Source organism: Diadema antillarum, unplaced genomic scaffold (assembly GCF_040938485.1).
Source record: "Diadema antillarum isolate AM-2024a unplaced genomic scaffold, OU_Dant_1.0 seq00001105_RagTag, whole genome shotgun sequence".
Lineage (NCBI taxonomy): Eukaryota > Metazoa > Echinodermata > Echinoidea > Diadematoida > Diadematidae > Diadema > Diadema antillarum.
The window spans coordinates 1,506,996-1,532,213 of record NW_027271921.1 but is presented as its reverse complement, the minus strand read 5'-3'; the positions used below and the strand labels follow the sequence as shown (position 1 = coordinate 1,532,213).

Here is a 25,218-nt window from a genome sequence, read left to right as displayed (position 1 = left end):
AATGTCAGAGGCATTTTTTGGAAGCAGTCTGGGATTAAGACTTTAATTCCAAGGAGGAGGATTCAAATTTCTGCTGATTAGCTGCCCTCGTAAATCATAAACCACTATTGAGGATTCCTCCTCGCTCCCTCCCCCCCCCCCCACCCCTCTGCCCACCTATTTTCCCCATGTAGGAGAGCTTTTTCTTTCCTCTTCATCTTTTCTGTGAGTGCAGAGGAGCCCATGTCTATAATTCAAATGAGTCCTCATGCAAACTATTTAGAGTTGTGTCAAGCAGGCTAGCAAAATCTGCCTTCTGTGTGATCATGACTGCCTGAAGAATCAATTAGAATCCATTCTTCAAATTTGTTTGACATTACACACCCCGTCCTTAAATTGTATTTTGTAGTTGCTTGTTCTCATAAATTTTGTACATTGTTCCAGTCTGAAGTGAATGTAGATTTATACATATAAGCCATGCACTCCGATGGTTGGTTGTGGCATCTGTGTACGTCTGTTTCTCTCGCTATTTTCTCTGTAGCACTCCGCATAACCTTGACTTTTCCAGCTCCTTCCATTTGCGCATACAGCGTGAGTGTCGTCTGCACGTCTCAGAGTGTTATTTGTGACTAATTTTCTGAAATATGAGAAGGTCAGAGCAAATAGGGTCATACCAAATGGGGGGGGGGGGGTATGATGCTTAGCACTGGACAGAGTCTGTCTTCTGTATTGGTCATCCCTGGTTTAATAGGTTGAAATGTGCTCGGGCAGCTCAGATGTAACGTGGGTATACTGTTTCTCGGCGCAACAGTGGTCACGTTGCTTTTAACTTATTGTAGCTGTGCCATGCAGCGGGGGCAGAGCTTTTTAGCAGATGACGTCAAGTGGTACCATGATATATTGGGGGGGGGGGGTGGGGGGAGTCAGAAGCAAAGGTCACAGCATATCTCAGTTTGCTGATGCCGGTGCTGTTGTCATGGCTATGAGATGGGTGATTTTCACCTGATGGTCAGCCTCTACTTACTCCTGAGCTGTCTGAAATTACTTTTTTATGTGATGATATATGAAGAATTACTTTCTTTTTTCTTTCAAATTCTGAACATTGCAATTTTGTCCTGAAGATTGTTATACTTTTGTTCTCACTCTACCAGAAATGAAGAGAATGGAAAAAAAAAGAAAGACTGTAAAAAATTTGATGATGATAACGTGATATAAAAGCCGATGAGTATTATGTAAGTTCCCTGGTCACCATATGTGGACGAAGAAATTAATTTAATTGTTATCATCATCGTTCATAGACACTTAAAAAGATACTGAATCTTTCAGTCTCTATCCCTTTATCTCTATGTTTTTCCATCCATTTGCTTCACAATCTATATTTGTATCTATTTACCTACAATCTCTGTATTCTCTATCTTTCTCTATTATGTCTATATCTATCTATCTATCTATTTATCTACCTACAAGTATCTATCCATCTCTTTTCTCTCGTGCCTGTACTCTATGATACTGAAAATCATCCATATGTGTGGCATTAGTTCTAGGGTATATATCAGTCAGTAGGGAGGACATTCATGCCTTGGGTTGACACAGCATGTTCTCTAGGCATGCAAATGTCACCTTATCTGACGTGCGCCATGTTTGTTCACCTTAGTTTCTCTCCTGCCTGCTAAGAGGAAGATGTGTTGGTGTTGGTGGTGGTGGTGGTGGTGATGGCAGTTGGGGGGGGGGGGGGGGGGGAGAGGAGGGAGGGAGGATGGGGGTGAAAACTTCCCAAACTAGAATGCAGCCACTGCCCTAGGGGGGCATCGTACAACACCTTGCGCTGTCCGCTCATCCTCTGGGAGGGAGAATAATGGGCAGAGAATCATATGGAACGAGGAAAGAGGAGAAGCGGGAGTGAGAGGAAAGAGAGAAAAAAGGCTTGATCTATCCCCCGGGCTTTGATTCTGCCTCTCATATGTCGCGTCGTGAATTTTCCGCAAGTGGAAAATATTGCACGATCTCGATGTCATCCTTGTGGTCATACCGTTCGCGAGCTGTTTGCCATCCCTCATCGCGTTTCATCGTTCGGAGTGGGACGCCGCGAAAGGTGATATGGTCATTCGCCTCACTTGGATGGGAATTCCTCTCGATATGCCCGGGTATCCATGTTCGTCGAGTCACGCCTGCTGTTTGTTCCGCCTCTTTCCCGCGTAACGCTCCACGGGCTTCCTTCTAAAAATAGCCAGTGTGACATTTGTTTCCTTAAAAGCAGTTGTTAATCACATGAAATATGTCTCCAAGTCTCATGCTAGCACATATTCCTTTCACTTCTTTCCCCCTTTTTGAATGACAAGGTACCAGAATGTTCGGGATGCAAAGTGGCTTTAGTCTGTTCACAGGGCATGGTAATCCAAAGTATTCTATGTCTTTGTGGAGGTTTTCCTTTAAAGAACTCATGGAACCGTTATGGATGGTTTCGTGTTTAAAGGAGATGCACACTTTGATTGATCAAGAATGGTAGGAGGTGATTTGGCTTCGCATTGGAAAATGTAAACAATACTCTCACTCAAACGACAAACATGTGTTTCATTTGCAGCTGTGTGATTGCCATGTTGGCCCAGTTTACAATGTGATATTATCCAGATTTGGGAGGGGTTTTTTATGACTAGCAAGATTCTTTTGTGATTTTAGATTTCTTCCACCTGTGAAGAACACACATGGCTTCTCAGTTCTTTTCAAGTTCTCTCTTCTCTGCTTTGTGTCGGTAGTTTTTTAAGTCCCTGTGTTCCTACATTTTGCTGTCATATGCGCTATGAAAGAGTATTTTCATTTATTGAACAGTGTATAATTATGTGTTAATGACATTGGTGTATGACCTCATTCCAGTGTAGTCTACATATTTTGTTCTCTGTAATGTCACCAATATTTATGTCTTCTCATCCTTTTATCATTCAGCCCGCCGAACATCAGGGTGAGCTCCCACGCCAAGTGGGCAACAAGACGGAGTGCGCCCTCTTGGGCTTTGTGCTCGACATCAACGAGGAGTACCAGCTATCGCGGGATCGCTGGCCGGTCGAGAAGTACGCCTGCGTCTACACCTTCAACTCCTCCCGCAAGTCGATGAGCACGGCCATCCCGCTGCCCGAGGGCGGTTTCCGCCTCTACTCCAAGGGGGCCTCAGAGATCATGCTCTCAAAGTGAGTAGCCCGTTAACCTTATATGTGCCTTGAGTGCCAATTGGCACGGACAACCCCGTAGCATTGTACACTCTCTTCAAAGCCCCTAGCATAAAAAGTGTTAAGCTAAACACAACCACAGGATTTTGTTTTTGTTTTGTTTTGTTTTGTTTTTTGTCTGTGTGATATCACCAATTATGTATAGTAGCAAATTGTCATTCTCACGTCATAATTTAAAATGAAAGCATATACATTTTATACACTCTCTTTCTCACCAACACACACGTACACACACGCGACAGTATTACAGGATTATAATTCTTTGATGGTGTACTGATAATGAAAAGCACATGAGTAGAAAAATTGATCATTACTCTGTACAAACTCTATGATCTTGAGTGATCTTGAATAACTTGTCGCTCTCGAAGCTAGAGCTGACTTTTCTGTCAAAAAGAAACACCACCAAAGAGTCTAGGAATCCATAGCATAGTTTGAACATTACAAATTATCGGTGAATACATTTTTGTGTGCAATTTCCTTTTTTCACTGAATTACTTTTTTCTTGCCTTTATTAGATGAAGTCACACCCAACGTAAGAGCTATGAAATGACCAACGTTTTGATTTTGAAATAGATATATTTTGATATTCTGTGCCTGTCTTCATCCTTCCAACTAATTGACTATTCTATTCATGCTGCCCTGTCTTGTCTTGCTTTCTTGTCCCCCCCCCCCATATCTCTATCCCTTCTATATATCCTCTCCTCCCTTCCTTTTTGTCATCCCCATCCACTCCTCCATATACCTTGCTCTCCTTTGTCACTATTCCTTTCCTCAAACTCCATCCATGCCTCCAACCCCATCCATGCCTCCATCCCATCAATACCACCTGCCCCATCCCTACCTCCATCTTCACCATTACCTCCAACCCTCATCTTTCCTCCAACCCCATCCTTACTTCCAACCCTCTTCTTACTTCAACCTCATCCCTACCTCCAACTTCATCCTTATGTGCAACCCTCTCCTAACCTCAAACCCCATCCAAAACTCCAACTTCATCCTTACCTCCAACCCTCTCCTTACCTCCACCCCTTCCTATCTCCAATGCCCTCCTATCTTCAACCCCATCCTAAACTCCAACTTCATCCTTATCTCCAACCCCATCTTAAATGCCAACTCCATCCTTACCTCTTACTGCCTCCTTACCTTCGACCCTCCCCTTACCTCCAACCTAATCCTAACTCAAACGTCATCCATACCTCCAACTTCATCCTTACCTCCCACCTTCTCCTTACCTCCAACCTAATCCTAACTCAAACTTCATCCATACCTCCAACTTCATCCTTACCTCCCACCTTCTCCTTACCTCCAACCTAATCCTAACTCAAACTTCATCCATACCTCCAACTTCATCCTTACCTCCCACCTTCTCCTTACCTCCAACCTAATCCTAACTCAAACTTCATCCATTCCTCCAACTTCATCCTTACCTCCAATCCTCTCCTTACCTCCAACCCTCTTTTTAACTCCTACCCTCTTCTTACCTCCTACCCTCTTCTTACCTCCAATCCTCTTCTTACCTCCAACCCCATCCTAAAATCCAACTTCATCTGTATGTGACACTCTATCCATTTTGCAACCCCCTTTCCCCCTCCACCCCCAGGTGTGAATACATCCTGGACGAGTCCGGTGAGGCCCAGCCGTTCAGCATGGCCGACAAGGAGAAGGTTGTGAAGGACGTGATTGAGAAGTGGGCAATGGAAGGTCTCCGCACCCTGTGCCTGGCTTACAAGGACATCACCAGGGACAAGCCGACGCCCAAGTGGGACATGGAGAATACAGTGGTCAAGGAACTGACCTGTGTTGCCCTCGTCGGCATTGAAGATCCCGTCCGAGCAGAGGTCAGTCAGAAAATTGTTAGGTGGTCCCAATTCATGAAAAATTAGACTTGCTAAAGATATGGTGCATACAGTACGGTATGTCCCAACAAAAAATTACCATCAGATTTTCATATTGATAACACCCAATATGATTAAACTGTCTATATGCTACTTCAGGGTCTTGAAATATAACATCTTAGCTCTATTTTACAGAAAACCCCATTCAGTTTGGGTAAGCGGTCACAGAGAAATGTGGATTGTTGTAAAGCATGTCATGAGTCTGATTCTTCCAAGTTTAGCACTTGGATGCTCTTGTGTGTGAACACAATAGACAGAACTTGGAGGGAAGAGATTCCTGACATGCTCTACAAAACTCCTCATTTCTCTTTGACCACTGAAGCAAGTCAAATGGGGTTTTTGGCAAGATGTGGGCAATGAGTTATAGTTTCGTATCCTGAAATTTTGTTTTGATTGATTCACTATTTTTAAAGTTATCATTGCGGAGGATTCCGTTGTAATTTTTTTGGGGACATACAGTACTTCATACTTATATATGAAAATTACTCAGTGTAACCCCAGACCATGTTGAGCCCAATCCGGACAAGTAAAATATAGCACATTAAGATTGAATTTGGATGTTACAATTAAATCAGAAAGAAGTAACTGATGCTGCTCATATTGAAGCATTATCATGTAAAGCATTCCAAATGAAAAATTTACGGATTGTGTGGAAAACAACATTTCCTGAGTTTGCGAAGTTCCAACTCTACCGCAGGTACCACCGGCCATCGCTGACTGCCAGAGCGCGGGAATCACCGTGCGCATGGTGACGGGAGACAACGTGAACACAGCGCGATCCATCGCCATCAAATGCGGCATCTTGAAGCCGGGCGATGACTTCCTCGTGCTTGAAGGACGCGACTTCAACAAACGCATCACCGAAAATGGTGTGGTGAGTGAGATGAGGCCAATCATGTCTTCTTAACGAATTCACAAAAGCAGGAATTCATACCATCACTTTGCAGTTGCATGGAAATTTATCAGTTGTTAGCCCTTCAATTACCCATGCAGCTAGAATTAAATGGCTGGGCTATTTTGTGTATTTCCAACATTTTTGCAGCAAAGTTAGACAAACCCCATTCAGGATTGGCAATATGATGGTGGAACACCTCAGCAGCGTGGTACCATGGCAACCAAGATTGTGTAATGACTACTCATGACTGCATCAGGATATCTGTGCCAATATACAAATTAAGCATAAGTGAGGGTCAAAATTCAAGATTTATCTCATAAATAATCCCCCAAATCTTCAGAAACAACCACTAATTGGAGAGTAGGATTAAGAATGATTTCATGGTGGGTATGTCAGCTACAAGAAATTGGGACATGGACCAATCTACTGTGTACTTGGAAGTTGTGTGATATCATAGTGATACAAACGAATTTAACTTCTTGAATGGCTGTCCTTCTGCTGGTGTAGATCAAGCAACATCTACTGGACAAAATCTGGCCCAAGCTGCGCGTGCTGGCCCGATCATCGCCCACTGACAAACATACACTGGTCAAAGGCATCATCGACAGCAAGTTGACGGCCAATAGAGAAGTCGTTGCCGTAACGGGAGACGGAACGAACGACGCCCCTGCTCTGAAGAAGGCTGATGTGGGATTCGCCATGGTGAGTGAGGGGCTTACCAGAAATGATCACAATTCGATTCTGGTCATGATGATAATTATGATAGTAATTATAGGAGCGAGACAAATGGTGGTAAAAGAGAAATATGATATTACTGTATTCATAAAAGGCATATTATGATTGTGCCTCTATATGCATGAATTATAGTCTGTTTTACAGGATGAACACACGGCCCACTTCATTCGCATGCAGTGTGTAATAAAGTTAATCAAGATATGTTTTCCAGTAGAAATGTGTTATGCATTCTACATATTGAAGCAAATCTAATTCTTGCTTGACTTGAGCACATTTTGTCAAAATGAGACACATTATCTTAGTATGACTTCATTCAACAATGCATTGGAATATAATGCATGTACAGTGATATGATATTTTATAGGAGGATGTTAATCTAGGTGAATCATATATTGTTTGGAACTACTTGTGCTGTATTTGGAATTATGAGCTGTTACATCCTATTTTTCTATGGCAGGGTCTTGCTGGAACAGATGTTGCCAAGGAGGCGTCGGACATCATTCTGACAGACGACAACTTCACCAGCATCGTCAAGGCCGTCATGTGGGGGCGCAACGTCTACGACTCCATCGCCAAGTTCCTGCAGTTCCAGCTCACTGTCAACCTGGTCGCCGTCACCGTGGCATTCGTTGGAGCTTGCTCCATCAACGTAAGCCAGCGAGCACTTCGTAGAATCCAACACCCACATTTTTTTAGTCTGTAGAGATGTCACTTTAAGTCTTCCTGTGCACTGATGAAACTAAATGCCACAGACAGTCAAAATAGCTTTCACACTCTGAGAGCCTTATCCCAAACAGGCATAGAACTCTATTTTGGATATGGATAGTGTTATTTCAGCAGTATATTTAGAAATGTGTCTGTCCATTGTCAATGGGAGCACACAGATTTCAGTATTCATGATTTACCAAATTCCTGTCCATACTCCTGTCTGGACGTAGACTTAGGGACCTCTGAATCATGTGCCTTTGTGGAGTTACAGTGTTACAGATAGGGTGATCTCCCTGTCCATGTGTATGTCAATCAATATCCATTGATTACCTGTCAATTCACTTCATCCTTCTATCCATCTGTAAAATACAATTTGTCTACATCTTCGTAATTCCAGATTATCATATCCATCCGTCCATCCATCCATCCATCCATCCATCCATTCATTCATTCATCTGTTCATTCTTCCTTGCATACAAACTTGTTACATACATGTACATCCATCCATCCTATCCTTCTGGCCAATAATTACTCCATTTATTCATCCATCTCTTCATTCATCCATCCATTCATTTATTCATTCAATCATCATCCATTCATCATTCATCTATTTATTCATCCATTCATCTATCCATCCATTTATCCATCTATCTATCCATCCATTTATCCATCTATCCATCCATTTATCCATCCATCCATCTATTCACCCATTCATCTACCATTCCATCCATCCATCCACCCTACTATCCAGCAATGGATCTCATCAAATCTCCATCTCTCTCTCTCGTCCTTCCCTTCCTCCAACAGGACAGTCCTCTGCGTGCCATCCAGATGCTGTGGGTGAACCTCATCATGGACTCCTTTGCATCCCTGGCTCTGGCCACCGAGATGCCGACGGCATCGCTGCTGAAGCGCAAGCCCTACGGCCGCACCAAGCCGCTTATATCCAGAATTATGATGAAGAATATTCTAGGTCACTCGGTCTACCAGCTGGTAGTCATTTTTACAATTCTTTATGCAGGTGAGTCTAGCCCTCTCGTTACTTTCTCCTGCAATGGCCACGAATGCGATAATATGCGATTTTAATGCACAGATAAGAGTGCGTTAGAGGGGATACAGAGCACTCAAGGGTATTTTCAGTGGTGCAATATGCATGATTTTGTGAATACCCAAGAGTGTGCTGCATCTCAATTAACATAACATCATAAACTTATACCTGTGCATTATTTGTTTTATAAATTTGGTTTAGAAATTTTGAAATTTGCTTGCAATACCACAACAAGCTGGTCTGGCTGATGGTGATTTACCCGGAAAATGGGTTGTTTTAGAGTATTTTGAGATCATAAGTGTGAAATACTAAAGTGATAATTTTAATAACCACTCCCATGGGAACTGGTCTTTCCTACTTTTGAGCCAAATCATTCCCATTATTCAGTCAGAAAGGTTGGGAGGTCTGTAGTAATGTGGGTCTGTCTCCCTGCTGTGTTTTACATGTCTGTCTCCACCTTCCTTACCCATTGTTCATCTGGTTTATCCTTCTTGCCTTTCCTCTGTTCTCCCACCTTCTCTCCATCTCCTGCCCATCCCATCTCCTTCTCTCGGCCTCCTCATCCTCCTATACCTCTCGTTTCCTCACCCACCCACCCCCAACCAGGTCCCCAGATATTCGATATAGATGATGGATCTCACGAGGGGCCGTCAGGGGCGCCCACTTCCCATTTTACCATCATCTTCAACACCTTTGTACTCATGCAAATTTTCAACGAAATCAACTCGCGCAAGGTGCACGGCGAGCGAAACGTCTTCTCTGGCATACATACCAACCCTATTTTCCTCATAGTGATCATCGGGACTCTCATTACACAAGTAAGTTTAGAGAGCGGATCTACATGTACCAGTCTCTCTCTTTTTTCCTATCACATTGCACGAGATTTGTTATCGGGACTTGCACCCATTGTTGATAACATTCCCCATTCCTCCAACTTGTAGATCCTTGTTATTCGTAAAGCCTGCCGCACACTATACGACTCACGACTATATGACCATAAGACCAGGTCGTACAACCTGGCAACACACACTATACGACCTGACCTTGCAACTAGTCTTACGACCGTTCTGGCTTCAGTAGGTTACCAACGAGTATAGAAGCGCACACAGTGTGCATTGCGTGCACTTCTATACTCTTTGCATAATTCTGTATCGTGATTGGCTAAAAATTCAACATGTCATCTCTCTACAACTGGCACTAAGACCCTGTCGTAAGACTGGAAATTGGCAAGACTGGTGACGTCACATTTCCGGTCTTAAGGTCTTACAACTGGTCGGAGCGTATAGTGTGCGGCGGGCTTAAGTTGGTCTGTAACGTTTAAGTATCGGCTTCAAGATTTCTTGAAAAGTGGGGTCGGGAATTTGATGTATGCAGCAACAGAAACAAGAGCTCAAACACTTTCAGACACTACAGCATGAATGGCTATACCTGATGCTGAGAATATACTACCGCACATACAACATTGCATCCTATACGAATAATAGATTACCCCGTACATTATTCCACACCCCTCCCCCGACCTCCAGATCAAAACTAGTACTCCACTCTGCATAACTCTTCAACTATCAACCATATGAGAACTTTAGTCTACATCAATGTTACCCCTGCCAATTTTGAAAAGCATTAGATGATTATTCTCTATTTGAGCTTGGTCAATGGTATGATTCCTCTGCGATTATGTCATATTTTCATTGTTAATTGTGATATGCTGTAATAATATCATGTGCAGTGAAATCTTGCAAGGTATCATTTCATCCAAGGATTGAGATATTGCTACACTTCACTGTGTCACATCGCAGTGTAATGAATTTTCATTACACTGCGAGCCCAGGAAGCAACTCCAAATGGAGTTGCTCGCTGTCAACACTAGATGCTGTAACGCCGCTTACTATGTACCTAATGTCCATGTTTACCCATAAGACAGTTGCTCTGTCTGAGGGAGAAATTCAGTTGAGCTTTGAATTTTTGCCATTGTTGCAATGTTTAGTACTGCTTTAGATTATTCAGTATGCGTCTTCCTCGGGCTCGGCTCGCTGGTCTGGCAGCAGCTGGTGACCACCATCCCCACCCGTCAGCTGCCGCACATCTGCGCCGTCGGCCGCAGCAGCGAGCCCGAGCAGCTGCCCACCATCACGCCCATGGACGAGGACCACCCAGACCGGGTGGACCACCGGCGGGCCCAGATCCTCTGGATGCGCGGCCTGACCCGGCTCCAGCAACAGGTGAGTGAAAGTTTCTTCCTCTTTTATCTCTCTCTCCTTATATCTCTCTCTCTTCTTATATCTCTCTCTCCTTATATCTCTCTCTCCTTATATCTCTCTCTTCTTATATCTCTCTCTCCTTATATCTCTCCTTATATCTCTCTCTCCCTATATCTCTCTCTCCTTATATCTCTTCTTCTCTTCTACTCTCACATATCTCTCCTTTTTTTTTTCTTTCTCTCACTTTCTCTATACTCCTCCTCAATCTCCATTTCTGTAGTTCTGTATATTTTTCTCTCTTCCAGTGCTTTCATGTCGACTGATTATGGAAACTTGCAGAGAGGCGAAGACCACATTTTGTTTCACAGCATCTTATTTAAGGTTGCATTATTAGGAAGACAGCTCAGTTTAGTTCAATTTTTTCTACCAATAGAAATCAGACAACTATGCCTGTGATTCTTTTTTTTGCGGGGGGAGGAGGGAAAGGGTTTTTTTATCACACTGAAATCAGCAGAAGTGGTTCTATTGAAGCTGTAGGTAGGCTTACAGGGTTAGTTTGGGTTTTGTTTTGTTTTTTTCTTGGATTATGACCGCTAAGGCTTACAGAATATAGGGTGTAGTTCCTTATTTTTTCCCTTTGAATTCCCAATTTTTCTGCGCTGTTTATTTGCTTGAGAGAAACCAAGCTTTGAGTTTGACCTGCTTGAGCCTTTCGAGCCAGCCAAGGATTAGCGCTTGAAACACTTTTGATTCTACTCCACCCCCTCTTTCCCCCTGTATATATGTATATCAGTGCTTCATCTGACCCTTATCACAAGGCCATACACAAATACCTGTAACATCATTGAGATTATCCTACAAACAGTATGTTGAAGATATCTGAGTGTGATTGAATAAGGTGTCCATGAATTTATCGAGCCTTCCAAAACATCCCACCTGAATGATATCCCTGACGTCCTGCAATTTATTTCTTTATTATCTGAAAGAAATTGACAATCAAATTAGATCCCGTTCTTAGACCAGAAAATGTTCATGTCCAAGAACGTTCTCAGAATAAGAGATGAATAATGATAGAAGATTAATTTGCATGTGCGCAAATTCAATTTCAAATATTTTCATATTCGTACCATGAGTTTTCCGTCTGTGTGAGTGAAGTGCCGTTTTCATACGGGGACTTGTATGTATGTGTGTGGGAGTGAGTGTTTATGTTTTCGAGATTATCTTCTCGCCTGTTACCCCTCCTCCTCCTACCTACCCCCTCCCCTCTCGGTCCCCCGATGGTCCCCAATGGTACCCTGCCAGAGATGGCCAGTGGGTCTCTTTCTCCTTGGCAGTGTTCTCTTTGTGGTGGCCTTAAAACTTGGTCCCAAGCCCTTATCTTTCTCTCATTTGCACGATATGTCCAGGCTCTTCCACTCGTCGGCCTCCCTCCCTTTTGGCTCACAGTCCGTTGACGTCCACCCATGTTGTCACATTGTGTTGTCAGTTCCCAAGAGTTTTATATTCTTCTTTCTTTTTCTTTTTTTAAAGTTTGTTGTGGTATTCTTTTTAAGTTATGAATGTTTATATGATCTTCCAATTCAAATATTTTCAGTTATCCTCAGTAAAGTTTCCCTTCACCTGGAGTTTATTTATTTTTTGTTCTTTCTTTTGTTTGTTTGTTCCTGAACACCACCCAAATAACAAATTAATGGCAGGTCCTTTTTATCGTGGACAACTCACAGCTGTATGGTTAGAAAGATACAATTTTCTGAACTGAGTGTTTCATTTTATGTACCTTAAGAGCGACCGATACTGGTATTATTTTTAGGTACCACTTTCTTGTACGTTAGTCTGTGAACAGGTTGCTATGCCAGACAAGGCAGTGATTACCCCCTTTCAACACAGATGAAAATATGCATCATCATATGATATGTGTTTTGTTCAATTCTTATTTCCCTTAACATTGATGTGAGACGCATACACTGTTTGATTTACCAGTGAAGAAACGCAAAAGCGATAATCTGCTTGCAGATTGCTTTAGTTATTGTCTGTGTTCAGAAATGTGGTGTAATTTCAAATGATTTTGACTTACCCGTAATAAATGTCAGAGCATATACTAGTAATGCGGTTGTAGGACAAATTGACAGTTATGTGTACTTACCAGGTGTGTCTTAGGTCTTTCCGTCCCTCCTATACTTTTTTAATTTGTATTTTTCTAACAAATGTCAACTTTATTTTGTTTCTCTGAAAGTCACACTGCTAATTCTTTAATATTTTTTTCCCTTAGGATAAAACACGCGCTCCCAAATATCAGTGCTTAAGCGTTTTTGGGTTACATCCTATATTATGAAATCTGGTTGTTCTTTTTTTTTCAGCATTTGGTTTTGAATGCTTATCTCTTCTTTTCTGTTTGCTTGCGGTTTTCTTTTTTTCCACACTAGTTTCCTCAACTATTTCCCAGTCATTTGATATGGCATTTGCAATACATGGTCAAACATAGTCAGAGAGTCAATAAACTATCTAATCTGCCAATCTTATCTTATTTGTGTGGATTCTGCATTTAACCAAGAGGTCATGGATTTAATCACATTTACTTGTTTCTTTGAACTTTTGAGACTGCAATGTTTTGGAGAATTTATTGCTATTTTTCATCCATAGAAACATGTAAAAGAAAGGAGAAAGCACTGTCAAAGTGTCCTGTGTTTGTCATCATGCACATTATCACAAAATTCTTTGCAGTAGCTGACCCAAACTCTCTATGTTATCTTGATTTTCATGTTCGATTCAATTTAAATCTTAAAAGAGTGTACACTGTAGTTACACTTTAGCCCCCCTCCCCCCTTTTTTTTATCCTTCTTTTCCCAACTGTTTTAATCAAGCACTTTGCTTAAGTCAATCACTTCCATTGGCAAATTCCTTGTCATTGATGTCTGTTTCATATCAACAGAGTGGTATGGAGTAGGCTTATTATTCAGTATTCCCTCTATTGAAGTGGTCTCAAACTCTTGCGCAAGTGGGGAATTCTCCGTATTACAATTTGCTTACTACTGATTGTCAGCTGTACGTGAAGTTCAAGTCAACAGCAGGAGAAGATACACAGAATAATGACATTTGCGACAATCAAGGCAAACCAGGCAGTCTTACCAGGATTTGAATGGAATTAGATGATTTGCAATGTGGAGACTGTGTATGTACATGTACATACTCACCCATACTGCAATTAGGGTACACAAATTTGTATATCTAGATTCGGGAAATACAGTCAGCGGGCATGTAACTTAACATTCTTGTAGAGAAAGATAGGTGTTATAGCCTCTGCTTTGAGCATGATCGTCCTGTTTTAGTCATCTCATAAACTATCTTTCTTTCAGGCGGATAATTTTGAGCTTTTGTCTTTTTGTGATATTCAAAAATGGTTAAAATGTCTGACTTTGAGCATTTAATTTTTGTGCATAATTTATATAATATCCAATGGAGAGTAGCAATCTTCCCTGGCATTTATTTTTACAAAGTGTTAATCCTAGACGTTGGTTTCTGTAAGCAATCAGTCTTGATTCTTCCCTTGTATTCAATTTTCAACTAATGCATAATCAGAATGACCATTTCTTTTTAAACACACTTGCTACTAATGTGTTCTAATTCAGTTAATTGATACGTAAGATAACAAACATTTCAGAGTTACAACATTGAGTTTAATTATTTTCCAGGACATGATGTTTGATAATTTATAAATGTGTGTTCTTTGATTTTTTTTTTTTTTTTTTTTTTTGGCTGCATTGCAATTTGTGCCATATATTTCATAATGTTGCTACAGGAACAATCTTACTTTTTTCCAGATATTCTTTCATATTCCAGTGCACCAACTTAATATGCAGTATTTGCATTGTATCCACCTCTTCTACATCTTGTCTTTTGTTCTCACTTTCCCCTTTTTTTCCCTTCTTACTCTTCAGTACTAACATTCACTCTTCTATCTATCTACCTTTCTGACACAGTTTCCTTCAAATAATGTATATACTTGCATATGCACCCTGTCGTTATACATGACCATGGTGGCCATTGAGAAAATCAATGCAGTAAAGGAGATGGCCAATACGGTCTCACATTTAATCTCTTCTTGTCTGTCTGTTCAGAATTCTCTGTCATATCTTTTCTGTCCTGTTTTTTTTTTCTTAATCTTCTTTGGTTATCACCGATTCATATTTATCCTAAGCAATTGCTTTTCATATTTATTTCTCTCTCTCTTTTCACCGTTTTCTCTCATTCTCATTCTCTTCACTTCATCACTGTTATATTTTCTTCATGCTTTCTATTTTTTTTCCCAACTTTTTTTTTTTTTAAATAACGTGAAATGACTATCCACGCCTCACACGCTGCCTCCCCGGTTCCCAATCTTTTAACATCGGCCAGAGTCGTGCTGTGAGTAGTTTGATCACCGATCTCTTCAAATTTGAATCGTGCCTCTCTGTCGTGAACCGAGTTTTTGTCAGGGCGACTATGGGAGGGTGATGTTACTGCCTTACCCAATTTCTTTGCCTGCCTGTTTACCCCCTCTTACATCCCCTCCCCCTCCTGTTCGAACGTCAAAACACCTGTGCCCTTTTATACAGCTGTTTAATATACATCCACAGTTAACGCAACTGCTCCTTTCTTGTAACACAAGAGTAACTATTGAGAATGGCATTGCAGTCGTGTGTAATCCACATCAGGCTATCATATTTTGAGTTCTTCCATCCACGCTATCATTTTCACCATGTCGACCATTTTCATGCTGCATTCACGCATCTCTCTCTCTATGTGCGTTTACATATCATCCCACCGTCGATGACAACCCCCACTTGACAAGTCCTTCCCGAGCAGCGATCAGCGCTTGTCTTTTACTCAGCACGTTAGAGGGTTGATTTTTGTGCATTCATGTCTTGTCCATGTTTCCTCGTAAATGTATTACATGTTTCCACACGTGTGTATCCAGTCCCCCATCCTCCCTAAGTCTGTGTGTCCAGTGGAAGGCCTCCCTTAGCCCCTTCCTCATTACAGTTTTCTTTTGTGTGTGTCGTTCAGCCCAGTGCCCTATTCTGATGTGATGTGTGATAAGCACTCATCATTCTTTGTACCATGAAGAAAGAAAGAAAAAAAAAATTGCACCCTCACTATATACACAGAAGCACTTTTCCACTATGTTTCTTCTTCTTTTTTTCTGGTTTTTTTTTTTTTGGTCACCTGTGCACAATTACTGCACCGTTCCAGTTTCCTGTCCCCCCCCCCCCCCTTCCCAGACTATTTTCTTTATAAATTCATTTCTCCCAGTAACTCTGCATACGCATATCTTACTATTGCCTGACTTTTTTCTCTTTTTTTTTATTTCAATAATGTGCTCTCTTTTCATGGCCAGTAATCAGCATTGGTTGTTCCAGATTGTCGTGAGGTCTTTCACAGAGGGCATAAGAATGAAAGCAGTAGAGTCAGTTACGTGAGGCTGTCACCACCATTAGATGTATGGAAATGTTAGTTATAAGAATCTATGGGGAGGAGTGCATATTTGCACTAATTTGCAGGGAGATCCTTTATTGGCATGTTCCATTTCATGAAAAGGAATGTAATGTAAGACTAACAAAGGGTAGCTGTGATTGTCCGCTATTACCATGGACTGTATTCTTTCAGGTATATAATTCCAGACCTTTAGAATAGAACTAAAAACAGTCATGTGAATCTTCATTTCATTGTACGTTCAGTCTGTTACCCATTTGTAATATTTGGGGGGCGTTCATATTTTTTCGTTTGCACAACCATATCATCCGCTCTTAAGTGAGTTTCCTGCACGAGTTAAAATGATGCACATTAATACAAAAAAAAAAAGAGAATGTGAAATTGAATGCTGATCAGCTGAAGTGAGAGTGTGCTGTGATTTGACTTTCGGAGTCAGTTGTATTTCTCTTTAAACTTAGTTTCAGGTTAATCCACAGATTTTGGATGTGAAAAGCATGCGGTGGTTAATTCATGCGCTGTTTTTGATTGGCCAATGAGTTGTCACACAAGTTCTGCATGAATAGGCCATGTTCTTAATGGGAGATTTTGATTAAGTGGAATAAGTGGCGAATGCTAGGTGAGCTAGTTCAGTTTTGATATAACTTCTCTGTTAAGCATCGCTTCTTGCCATTTCATGCTTTGACTGAAAGTGAAAGGGGTGCTTGTTTTTGGTGTTTGTTTGTTTGGATATTTTTTTGGATGGGGTCTTTTACCCTCTCACTAAATATTTTGGAGAAAGTCTTGTCTTTTTGCTTTGTCCAGTCATTAGCCTTTTTTGAAGTCTTTAAGGAGTAACAATTAGTGAACCTTCTATTCTAACACTAGAATAGATGCCTTATAGAGAACCAAGATATTACCCGGTTTGTCTAACTCTTTAATCCTGATGGGCATATTTTTTCACTGATTAGTTTTTGAGCAATTTACTGCCTATCAAAAAACCATTTCATACCCCGAAGATCACTTCTCTCTAGAATTTTAAACTGTTGCAAGTGACTGGAAGCCCAAATAATTTTCTGTTGTTTAATATGCTTTTTTTCTTTCATTCACTTTCTTGCCATTAAAACAATATGTAATATCGTAATTTGTTTTTCCATTCTAGGTTCAGCTCAAGCATATCAATATGAATCAGTTTCATATGAATGTTCTGCAAATGGAACTTGTATACCCTACTTGTAAACAAACAAAAAGTTTCCTTTATGTATTCATCCCAGATGTATGCTGTGTTTATGGTAATGAGCATTAGTTCATGAATAGGACAGTTTAGCATCTGTAGTGCTAACTGCATGGCGTTGGAAAAATTAGCAACTTTCCGGGAGACAACAGAACCTTGTGAAGCCTTTGATGAATTAGTGGTTGTATGGCTTGGAACCCCTGAACCCCACTCTTTCCAAGACTGTCTGCAAGTCATGTTGCTTACTCTGATACTGAGCCTTGCGTTGTCGTGGTATTGTGCTCAAACTTGTCGTTCTGTTTTTGTCTAGTTTTCTTTTATGATAATGGAACGCCCCACCCTTCATGATACATAATTATATGTGTCCTTGTTAGTGGTGTTTGAATAATTATGCTGATTACTTACGGACATATCATTCAAAGCCAGATGTTAAATTTTGAGGCATTTTTTTCCCCATTGTAATCTATGTGTGTCTAGTCCAATCATGTTTAATATACTCTATGTACCTGTGTAGGGGAATTATGGTAGTACAGTCTGTTTTCAACAAATTTACCCAACTCCAGAAATTTGTGATGGCACAAAATGATTTTGTAATTCATGATGAGATGTAATTTTGTACCTAAATCAAAACTCCAAATTTTATTGAAGTATGTTTGTAATGCAAGACAAAATTCATGAATTCTGAGATGACTTTCAAAGGGGTTAGTAATATGTGTTTACTCACCACTTGCTATGTTTGATTCCCTACATTTTAAGAACTGCAGTGCAGTACTTCTTCAGCAAAATGCTGGGGCAAAGGGAAAAATTTTGACTATTTGCATGTGAGGCTGTGGGAAATTTTGTTAAGCACAGATGAAAGTATATAAAAGGTCAGTGAAAGAAAGTGCAATAAAGATTGCAGTTTCATAATTGATTTAAATTGAATTTTGAGAACCATCCATATGATACCCTGACTGACTTTTTATCATTTTCTCTCATATCAATTATTATATTTTATAAATTGGTTAGCCAAATAGTGTCTACACTTTGTGGAAGTCCCATTGCTTTTTGCATGAAAAACAAAACAATCTGAAAAATGCTAGGAAAATATGACTTAGCCACCAAGCAGTGAGTTCACATATATGTGAAAAAAAAATATGCAAAGTCATATTTGATCTTGTCTCTTATTCATAATCTTTTCATGGTCAATAGCAGATATTAAAGGGAAATTTTTAGGACCTATTGCTTGTTTTTTTCTGCCATGCATTAAATGCAGCTAACAGTCAAGCTATGTATTCTGTTGATGTGTGTGTGTATGTCTGCATAGCTATGTTCTGCATGATAGCTATCTGTCATTTCCCCAAGAAATGATATTTCTTGTTTTGTCTGAAGTTAGCCAAGTTCAGCATTGAATGATTTCCTCATGCAGTGTACTTTTCTGTGGAGGTCTAAACACCTGCATTGTATTTAGTATATCTTTGTTTGTGTTTTAATATATTTTTCATTGATGTTTTACGTAATTTAACTTCGTTGAGTTTCCAATATGCCTCTGTGTTTTTATAACTACTACTGGTCATGTCCTTTCCACTGTCATATATTGTATGATTAAAATTAGGATTTTTATCTAGGAAAAATATCTGTCTAAATCAATCACATTTTAACCATTCAACAGAGTGTCTGAAGTAGAGAAAAAGTGTTTGTAGACAGTTTGCATCCCTTTACTGTATTCAGACCATATTGCTGTAAGAGTTTCTTATAATGAGTTGTGCCAAGAGGTGTGACTATGACTCTCTACCCTCCTCCTCCCGTCCCTGCCACCAGATCCGCGTGGTGCACGCATTCCAGGCCGGACTTCAGCATCGCATCGAGCGCAAGAGCCTGAGCAACTCCGTGCACGAGTTCATGGCTCCCGAGAACAGCTACGACATTGAGACGACAAAGCAGAATGAGGACTCAGCACCCATGGTCTCCTTCAGCACAGGGACTGGGACCAGCTTTGAGACCCAGTTATAAAGGTACACAGACTCCAAAGGTCTCAACGGTATTTGAGAACTCAATATGAGTTCTCAGGCATGTGGAGGACTTGTTGCTTTGTTACAGTAGTACATGATTCCCTTCACAGAGGTATTTAAGACTTGGGTATGGGCATTCAGAACTATGAAGAACTTGTGGTTCAGTTGTACAGTGGTACTTGAGACCCCGTCTCAAAGGTATTTGAGACCTGGATTATTTAATCTTTGTGACTCCATTGCAATGGGACTCGGACAAAAACATGTGTACTCAGACCCATTGAAGACATATGACTCCATTAAAATGGAACTCAAGACCAAAATATGCACAACCAAACCCAGGAACAACATATGACTTCATTGCAGTCGAACTCAAGACAAAGACATGTATACTCAGGCCTATAAAAGACATGACTTGATTACAATGGAACTCAAACTGAGATAAAAGCACTAAAACCCATGAACTACACACATTGTATGACTTCATTGCAATGGAACTCAAGGCCAAGACATGTGTACTCAGACTTATGACGGACACACAACTCCATCTCAGTGGGACTCAAGACCAAGAGAGGTACATTCACACCCATAAACGACACTTGACTACATTGCAAATGGACTCAAGCCGAAACATGTGAACTCAGGCCCATGAAAGACATGTAACTCTATTACAATGGAACCCAAGACCTAGATATTTGCACCCAAACCGATAACATGACAATGGGACTTGGACCTACAAAGACATGTGTACTGAGACCCATGAAGGAAATATGACTCCATTAAAGTTGTACTCAAGACCAAGACATGTGTGCTCAGACCAATAAAAGGCCTGACTCGATTACAATGGAACTTGAACTGAGATAAGAGCACTAAAACCCATGAACTACATACATTGTATGACGTCATTGCAATGGAACTCAAGGCCAAGACATGTGTACTTAGACTTATGACAGACACACAACTCCTCTCTCATTGGGACTCAAGACCAAGAGAGGTACATTCACACCCATAAACGACACTTGACTCCATTGCAAGTGGACTCAGGCCCATGAAAGACATGTAACTCTATTACAATGGGACCCAAGACCAAGATATTAGCACCCAAACCAATTAACCTGTTGAGGACGAGTCCCGAGTATACTCAGGCAGTTGTCTATGGGAAATGTGTGTTTTAGCAAAATCAGTCCATCCTCAACAGGTTAACAATATATGACTCCATTGCTATGGGACTCAAGACCAAGATGTCTGTACTCAAACCCATGAAAGACATATGAGTGCATGACAATGGGACTTGGACCTACAAAGACATGTGTACTCAGACCAATGAAGGAAATATGACTCCATTAAAGTTGTACTCCAGACCAAGACATGAGTGCTCAGACCCATGAAAGGCATGACTCGATTACAATTGAACTCAAACTGAGAAGCAAGTATGTGCACTCAAACCCATGAACTACATATGACTCCATTGCAATGGGACTCAAGGCCAAGACTTGTGTACTCATGACTGCATTACAATGGAACTCAAACTTAGATATAAGACCCAAACCAGTTAATGATATTTGACTCCATTGCAATGGGATTCCGACCAAGACATGTGTACTCAGAGCCATGACAGACATATCATTGCATTTCATGTGGACTCAAGAATAAGATATGTGCACTCAAACCAATGAACAGCATATGACCCCATTGCTATGGGACTCAAAACCGGTATATATGTGTACTCAGACCCATGAAAGACTTATAACTGCATTACAATGGGACTCAAGAACAAAATGCATGTACCCAAACCTATGACTGACATAATTATAACTCCATTACGATGGAGATCAAGACCTAGATATGTGTAAGTTCTCAGACCCATGAAAAACACACGACTCCATAAAAATGACACTTGAGATGCTGATACAAACACTGTGACCCATATAAGACTGGTTATTGTCGAGCCCACCGAAGGTGTGGGGAGACTAAGGGATCGCCTGCGGCGTCTGTCCGTCCGTCATCCGTCCGTCCGTCCGTCATCTCTCCGTAACGCTACAAAAACTTGAATAACTCTCTACTGAGTATTTCAATTTCAATCAAACTTGGAGGGAAGAGTGGTTATACAAAGTTACACATTTTACCAAACATGAAGGGCACCTCAAGGTCAACGGTCACAGGCGGAGGTCAATGAACTTTAGGGCCCAATGTTAAGTTTTTAGGGCACGTTTCGTTTATGGCTCGTAACTTTTGATGTATCTGTCTGTTTGTGATCAAACTTAGATGGTAGATGTCTGTTAGGAAGTTGAAGGTTACCACAAGGTCAAAGGTCACAGACAGGGGTCAACGAACTTTTAGGGCCCAATGTTAAGTGTTTATGGCGCATTTTGATTATGGCTCATAACTTTTGATCCCTGTGTCTGTTTGTGACCAAACTTGGATGGTAGATGTCCTTTGGGGAGGTGAAGGTCATCACAAGGTCAAAGGTCACATACAGGGGTCAACAAACTTTTAGGGCCCAATGTTAAGTTGTTATGGTGCATTTTGATTATGGCTCATAACTTTTGATCCCTTTGTCCGTTTGTGACCAAACTTTGATGGTAGATGTTCCTTGGGGAGGTGAAGGTCATCACAAGGTCAAAGGTCACAGACAGGGGTCAACAAACTGTTAGGGCCTAATGTTAAGTTTTTAGGGCGTGTTTCGATTGTGACTCAGACCTTTGATCCCTATGTCTGTTTGTGACCAAACTTGGACGGTAGATGTCCCTTGGGGAATTAAAGGTCATCACAAGGTCAAAGGTCACACAAAGGGGTCAACAAATTTTTAGGGCCCATTGTTAAATTTTTATGGCGCATTTCGATTATGGCTCATAACTTTTGATCCCTTTGTCCGTTTGTGACCAAACTTGGATGGTAAATGTCCCTTGGGGAGTTGAAGGTCACCACAAGGTCAAAGGTCATATGCAGGTCAACGAACTTCTGGGAGTAAGAAATATATTAATGTCTTGCACGCGAATGGGCAAGACACAATTTGGCACTTGCCTTGTTACCTTGGTAGTCAGGAAAGCACCTAAGACTCTTTGACACTAGGACAGAGACCTGTTTGTGGACACTCGGACCCAATTTAGACTTCAACTCGGATGTGGTGGATCATGAGACCCCTTTTAGGCACTCGAGTCCCAGTTATTAATGTACTTTAAATTCTGTTTAAAGAGATAGTTTAGTGCCAGTACAAAGAAGCAGATGTGAGTAATAATTTTCACAATTCCCCAATTCAAAATTCCCAAATAATCAGGACAATAATTTACTTCTTGTGAACAACATGAGAGCAGGAAAGATTTGATCTTGACACATCGTTTCCTCATCCGTTCGTTAGACTGTATGGTCAAAGCAATCACATCTAAATTTTCCTCTATTGACGCTGATGACAAGTGATGGAGATAAGTGCCACATGCACTTAACTAATACTATCAACCTCGCCCAGATCACATCCAAAGAGACCAGAGAAAATCCTTCGACTTAGCATGAATTTCATCTTACACTGTATAATAAACACATGCTTATGTCCAACTGGGGTTGAACTTTTCTTGGACTTAGCCATTTGTCACCATTTGTAAGATCGACTTTGGCAAGGTTTACTGTGTATTTCGTCCATGAAGATACTTTACCACCATGCAGAATCTTTTTATTCACTTAGAGCATAACGTTGATGCTCAGATAGCATGTACAGTACTCTCCGCGTAATCGGGTATCGCTTAAACAGGTACTCCGTTTAATTGGGTAGTAATGTCAAAATCAGTTCCAATGCACATTAAATTTACCTGATAATCGGGTTGCCTCTCCGCATAAATGGGTAAATGATTTTCTTGTAATATAATTTCTACCCACATTTTATCGCAGATAAAACACTTTAAGAATCATGAATAATCGTATTCTCTTTAATTTGCAAAGAAGACCAATCATTTGGGGAGTGATTAAACATGAGTTTTCTGAATACATATTTGTCCGCAAAAAAAGAGTGTAAATTATTGCTCGTGACTCAGCAAGTGTAAGGTATGTATAATGTGCCGTGCAAGCATGTGTGTTCAAGCATACAGTGTAGGCGTTTGGTGCAGTGTGCAATGCATGTACAATGTACATACACACATTGTATGTGCCAACTGTGAATGAGATGTGTTCTTCTGTTAATCGGGTACTCCGCTTAATCGGGTAAGAAACGCTCTGCCCGAGCCTACCCGATTATGCGGAGAATACTGTATTGATATACAGCTGTACTGTCCCAAAAGTGATTCATTTTGAGTTCGCATTTTGTATGTACTATAGATTCCAGTCAGAAATTCGTAGCAGAGGTTTTTACAAACTTGCAAATAGTTTCCTACAAGAGTGGTTCTTGATTTTGTATTATACCGTCACAAACTCTTTGTAGATTGATGTGTAGCCTAACGTTTACCTTTGTGTGTGCTTTCATTTCTTTCTGTAGATGGATGGTTTTGATAGCGGCTGCTGTCACACTGGGAATGACAGTAATGGATGTGAGTCGGGTTGGCCTGCAGCGTGGACGCAGCTTCCAACATTTCATAGCGTGCACCAATGTCCCACCCTCGGTTGTGGCCAACAATCCAGGAATGATGGGTGCACAGGAAGTGGGCAAAAGTGTGTGGAAACCAGAATGAATGCTGGAGTAACAATTGGAGAGACATTGAGAAAACGGAAGGAAAAATAGACTCCAATGGAGACAAGGAAGAATAGACTGATGCAATACATCTTGTCATGCACAAAGCAGTGTAGCATCGCATATACGACTACCAGTCCTAATGTAGCCAAGAGATTTTGATTTCGTTCCTTCTTTGGTAATGGTGGTGGGAATTCTTTTCTTCTTTTTTTTTTTCATTTCAAGGAAATCGTGCAAAGTTAGAGGTGGAACATTGTATTTGATTAGGGTGTGTGAGCTAGCGTCAACGATAATATTAGCGACGCGGTTATGTCGGGATGACAGTATCGCTGCAGTGGAATCAAAGCCGTAGCCATTATCTCCACCCAGAATCAGTACCGTAGTCTGTGAGAACCCTTTGATAAGAGTGTGAACTTTTCATGACATACTGACATATCAGGTTGGCATAAGTGTATCTAGCTCTCACATTTAAATGTGGTCCATATGAGAGATTATGTGTAATCAAAAGTAGGTTTGTATTATGCCAGATCTAGCAGAGATGGTTCTCTCGGTCTCTCACTCTATCTATCTATCAATCTAACTATCTATCTATCTATCTGTCTGTCTAGCTAAATAGGTTGGTAATGTTGTTTGATTAAGACATAGAATTAACTGCCAAGCATGTGCAGAGGGTTATTAATAATACATTACGTGTGAATACAAAGTATGTATATACTAGCCAAATCAGTTTTTGTGCCCTCTTTCCAGTTCGTAAGAAGTGAAAGTTGTAATTTGAGCCACATTTAAAGAAAAAATTATGATAATAATCAGTAGCATACTCTGCTTCGTAACCCTGTAATGCTGTAGATTTTCAGCCAGTTATTCATAAGTCTGTGTGTATGTAATCATCTAACGGTGGTGAGAAAAAAAAAATAATCTGATATGTTGTCTTTCATTATCTTTTAAGTGATAGTCGTTTTATGTAATCATTCCCTTATTTCTTGTAGGATGTGGTCTGCAAGTTTTCTTGTGTTTTTTTCTGTTCATTATCATTTCAGAAATTGTTACAGTAAATCCCAGCTTGGGATTTCATGGACTTCACTTTATGGTGTGCAGACATAACAAAAATTGCTGTTAATAGAAGCATTCAAAGGGCTTGCAGAGTGGTACAAGATTGACTGGCGCTTGAACATACCGTACAAAATCTCATGTCTGTGAATATATATATATCTGCAA

General features: G+C 40.7%; 1 protein-coding gene across 3 annotated transcripts in view; it reads left to right on the top strand.

The window, feature by feature from the left end:
- LOC139743780 (plasma membrane calcium-transporting ATPase 4-like) overlaps positions 1-24,949 on the top strand; it is a 166,074-nt gene extending 141,125 nt beyond the window's left edge. For 2 of the 3 annotated variants that reach the window (XM_071654234.1, XM_071654235.1), the window contains exons 10-16: positions 2,920-3,161; positions 4,801-5,038; positions 5,793-5,969; positions 6,498-6,692; positions 7,183-7,374; positions 8,241-8,454; positions 9,088-9,513. In XM_071654234.1, coding sequence (XP_071510335.1) covers positions 2,920-3,161; positions 4,801-5,038; positions 5,793-5,969; positions 6,498-6,692; positions 7,183-7,374; positions 8,241-8,454; positions 9,088-9,422 — 1,593 coding nt within the window. In that variant the 3' untranslated portion in view covers positions 9,423-9,513. Of the gene's footprint in view, positions 1-2,919; positions 3,162-4,800; positions 5,039-5,792; positions 5,970-6,497; positions 6,693-7,182; positions 7,375-8,240; positions 8,455-9,087; positions 9,514-10,479; positions 10,704-19,161; positions 19,356-23,811 lie in introns of those variants that run through there. The other variant, XM_071654236.1, reaches the window with a different exon arrangement.
- Positions 24,950-25,218: the final 269 nt, after the last annotated feature.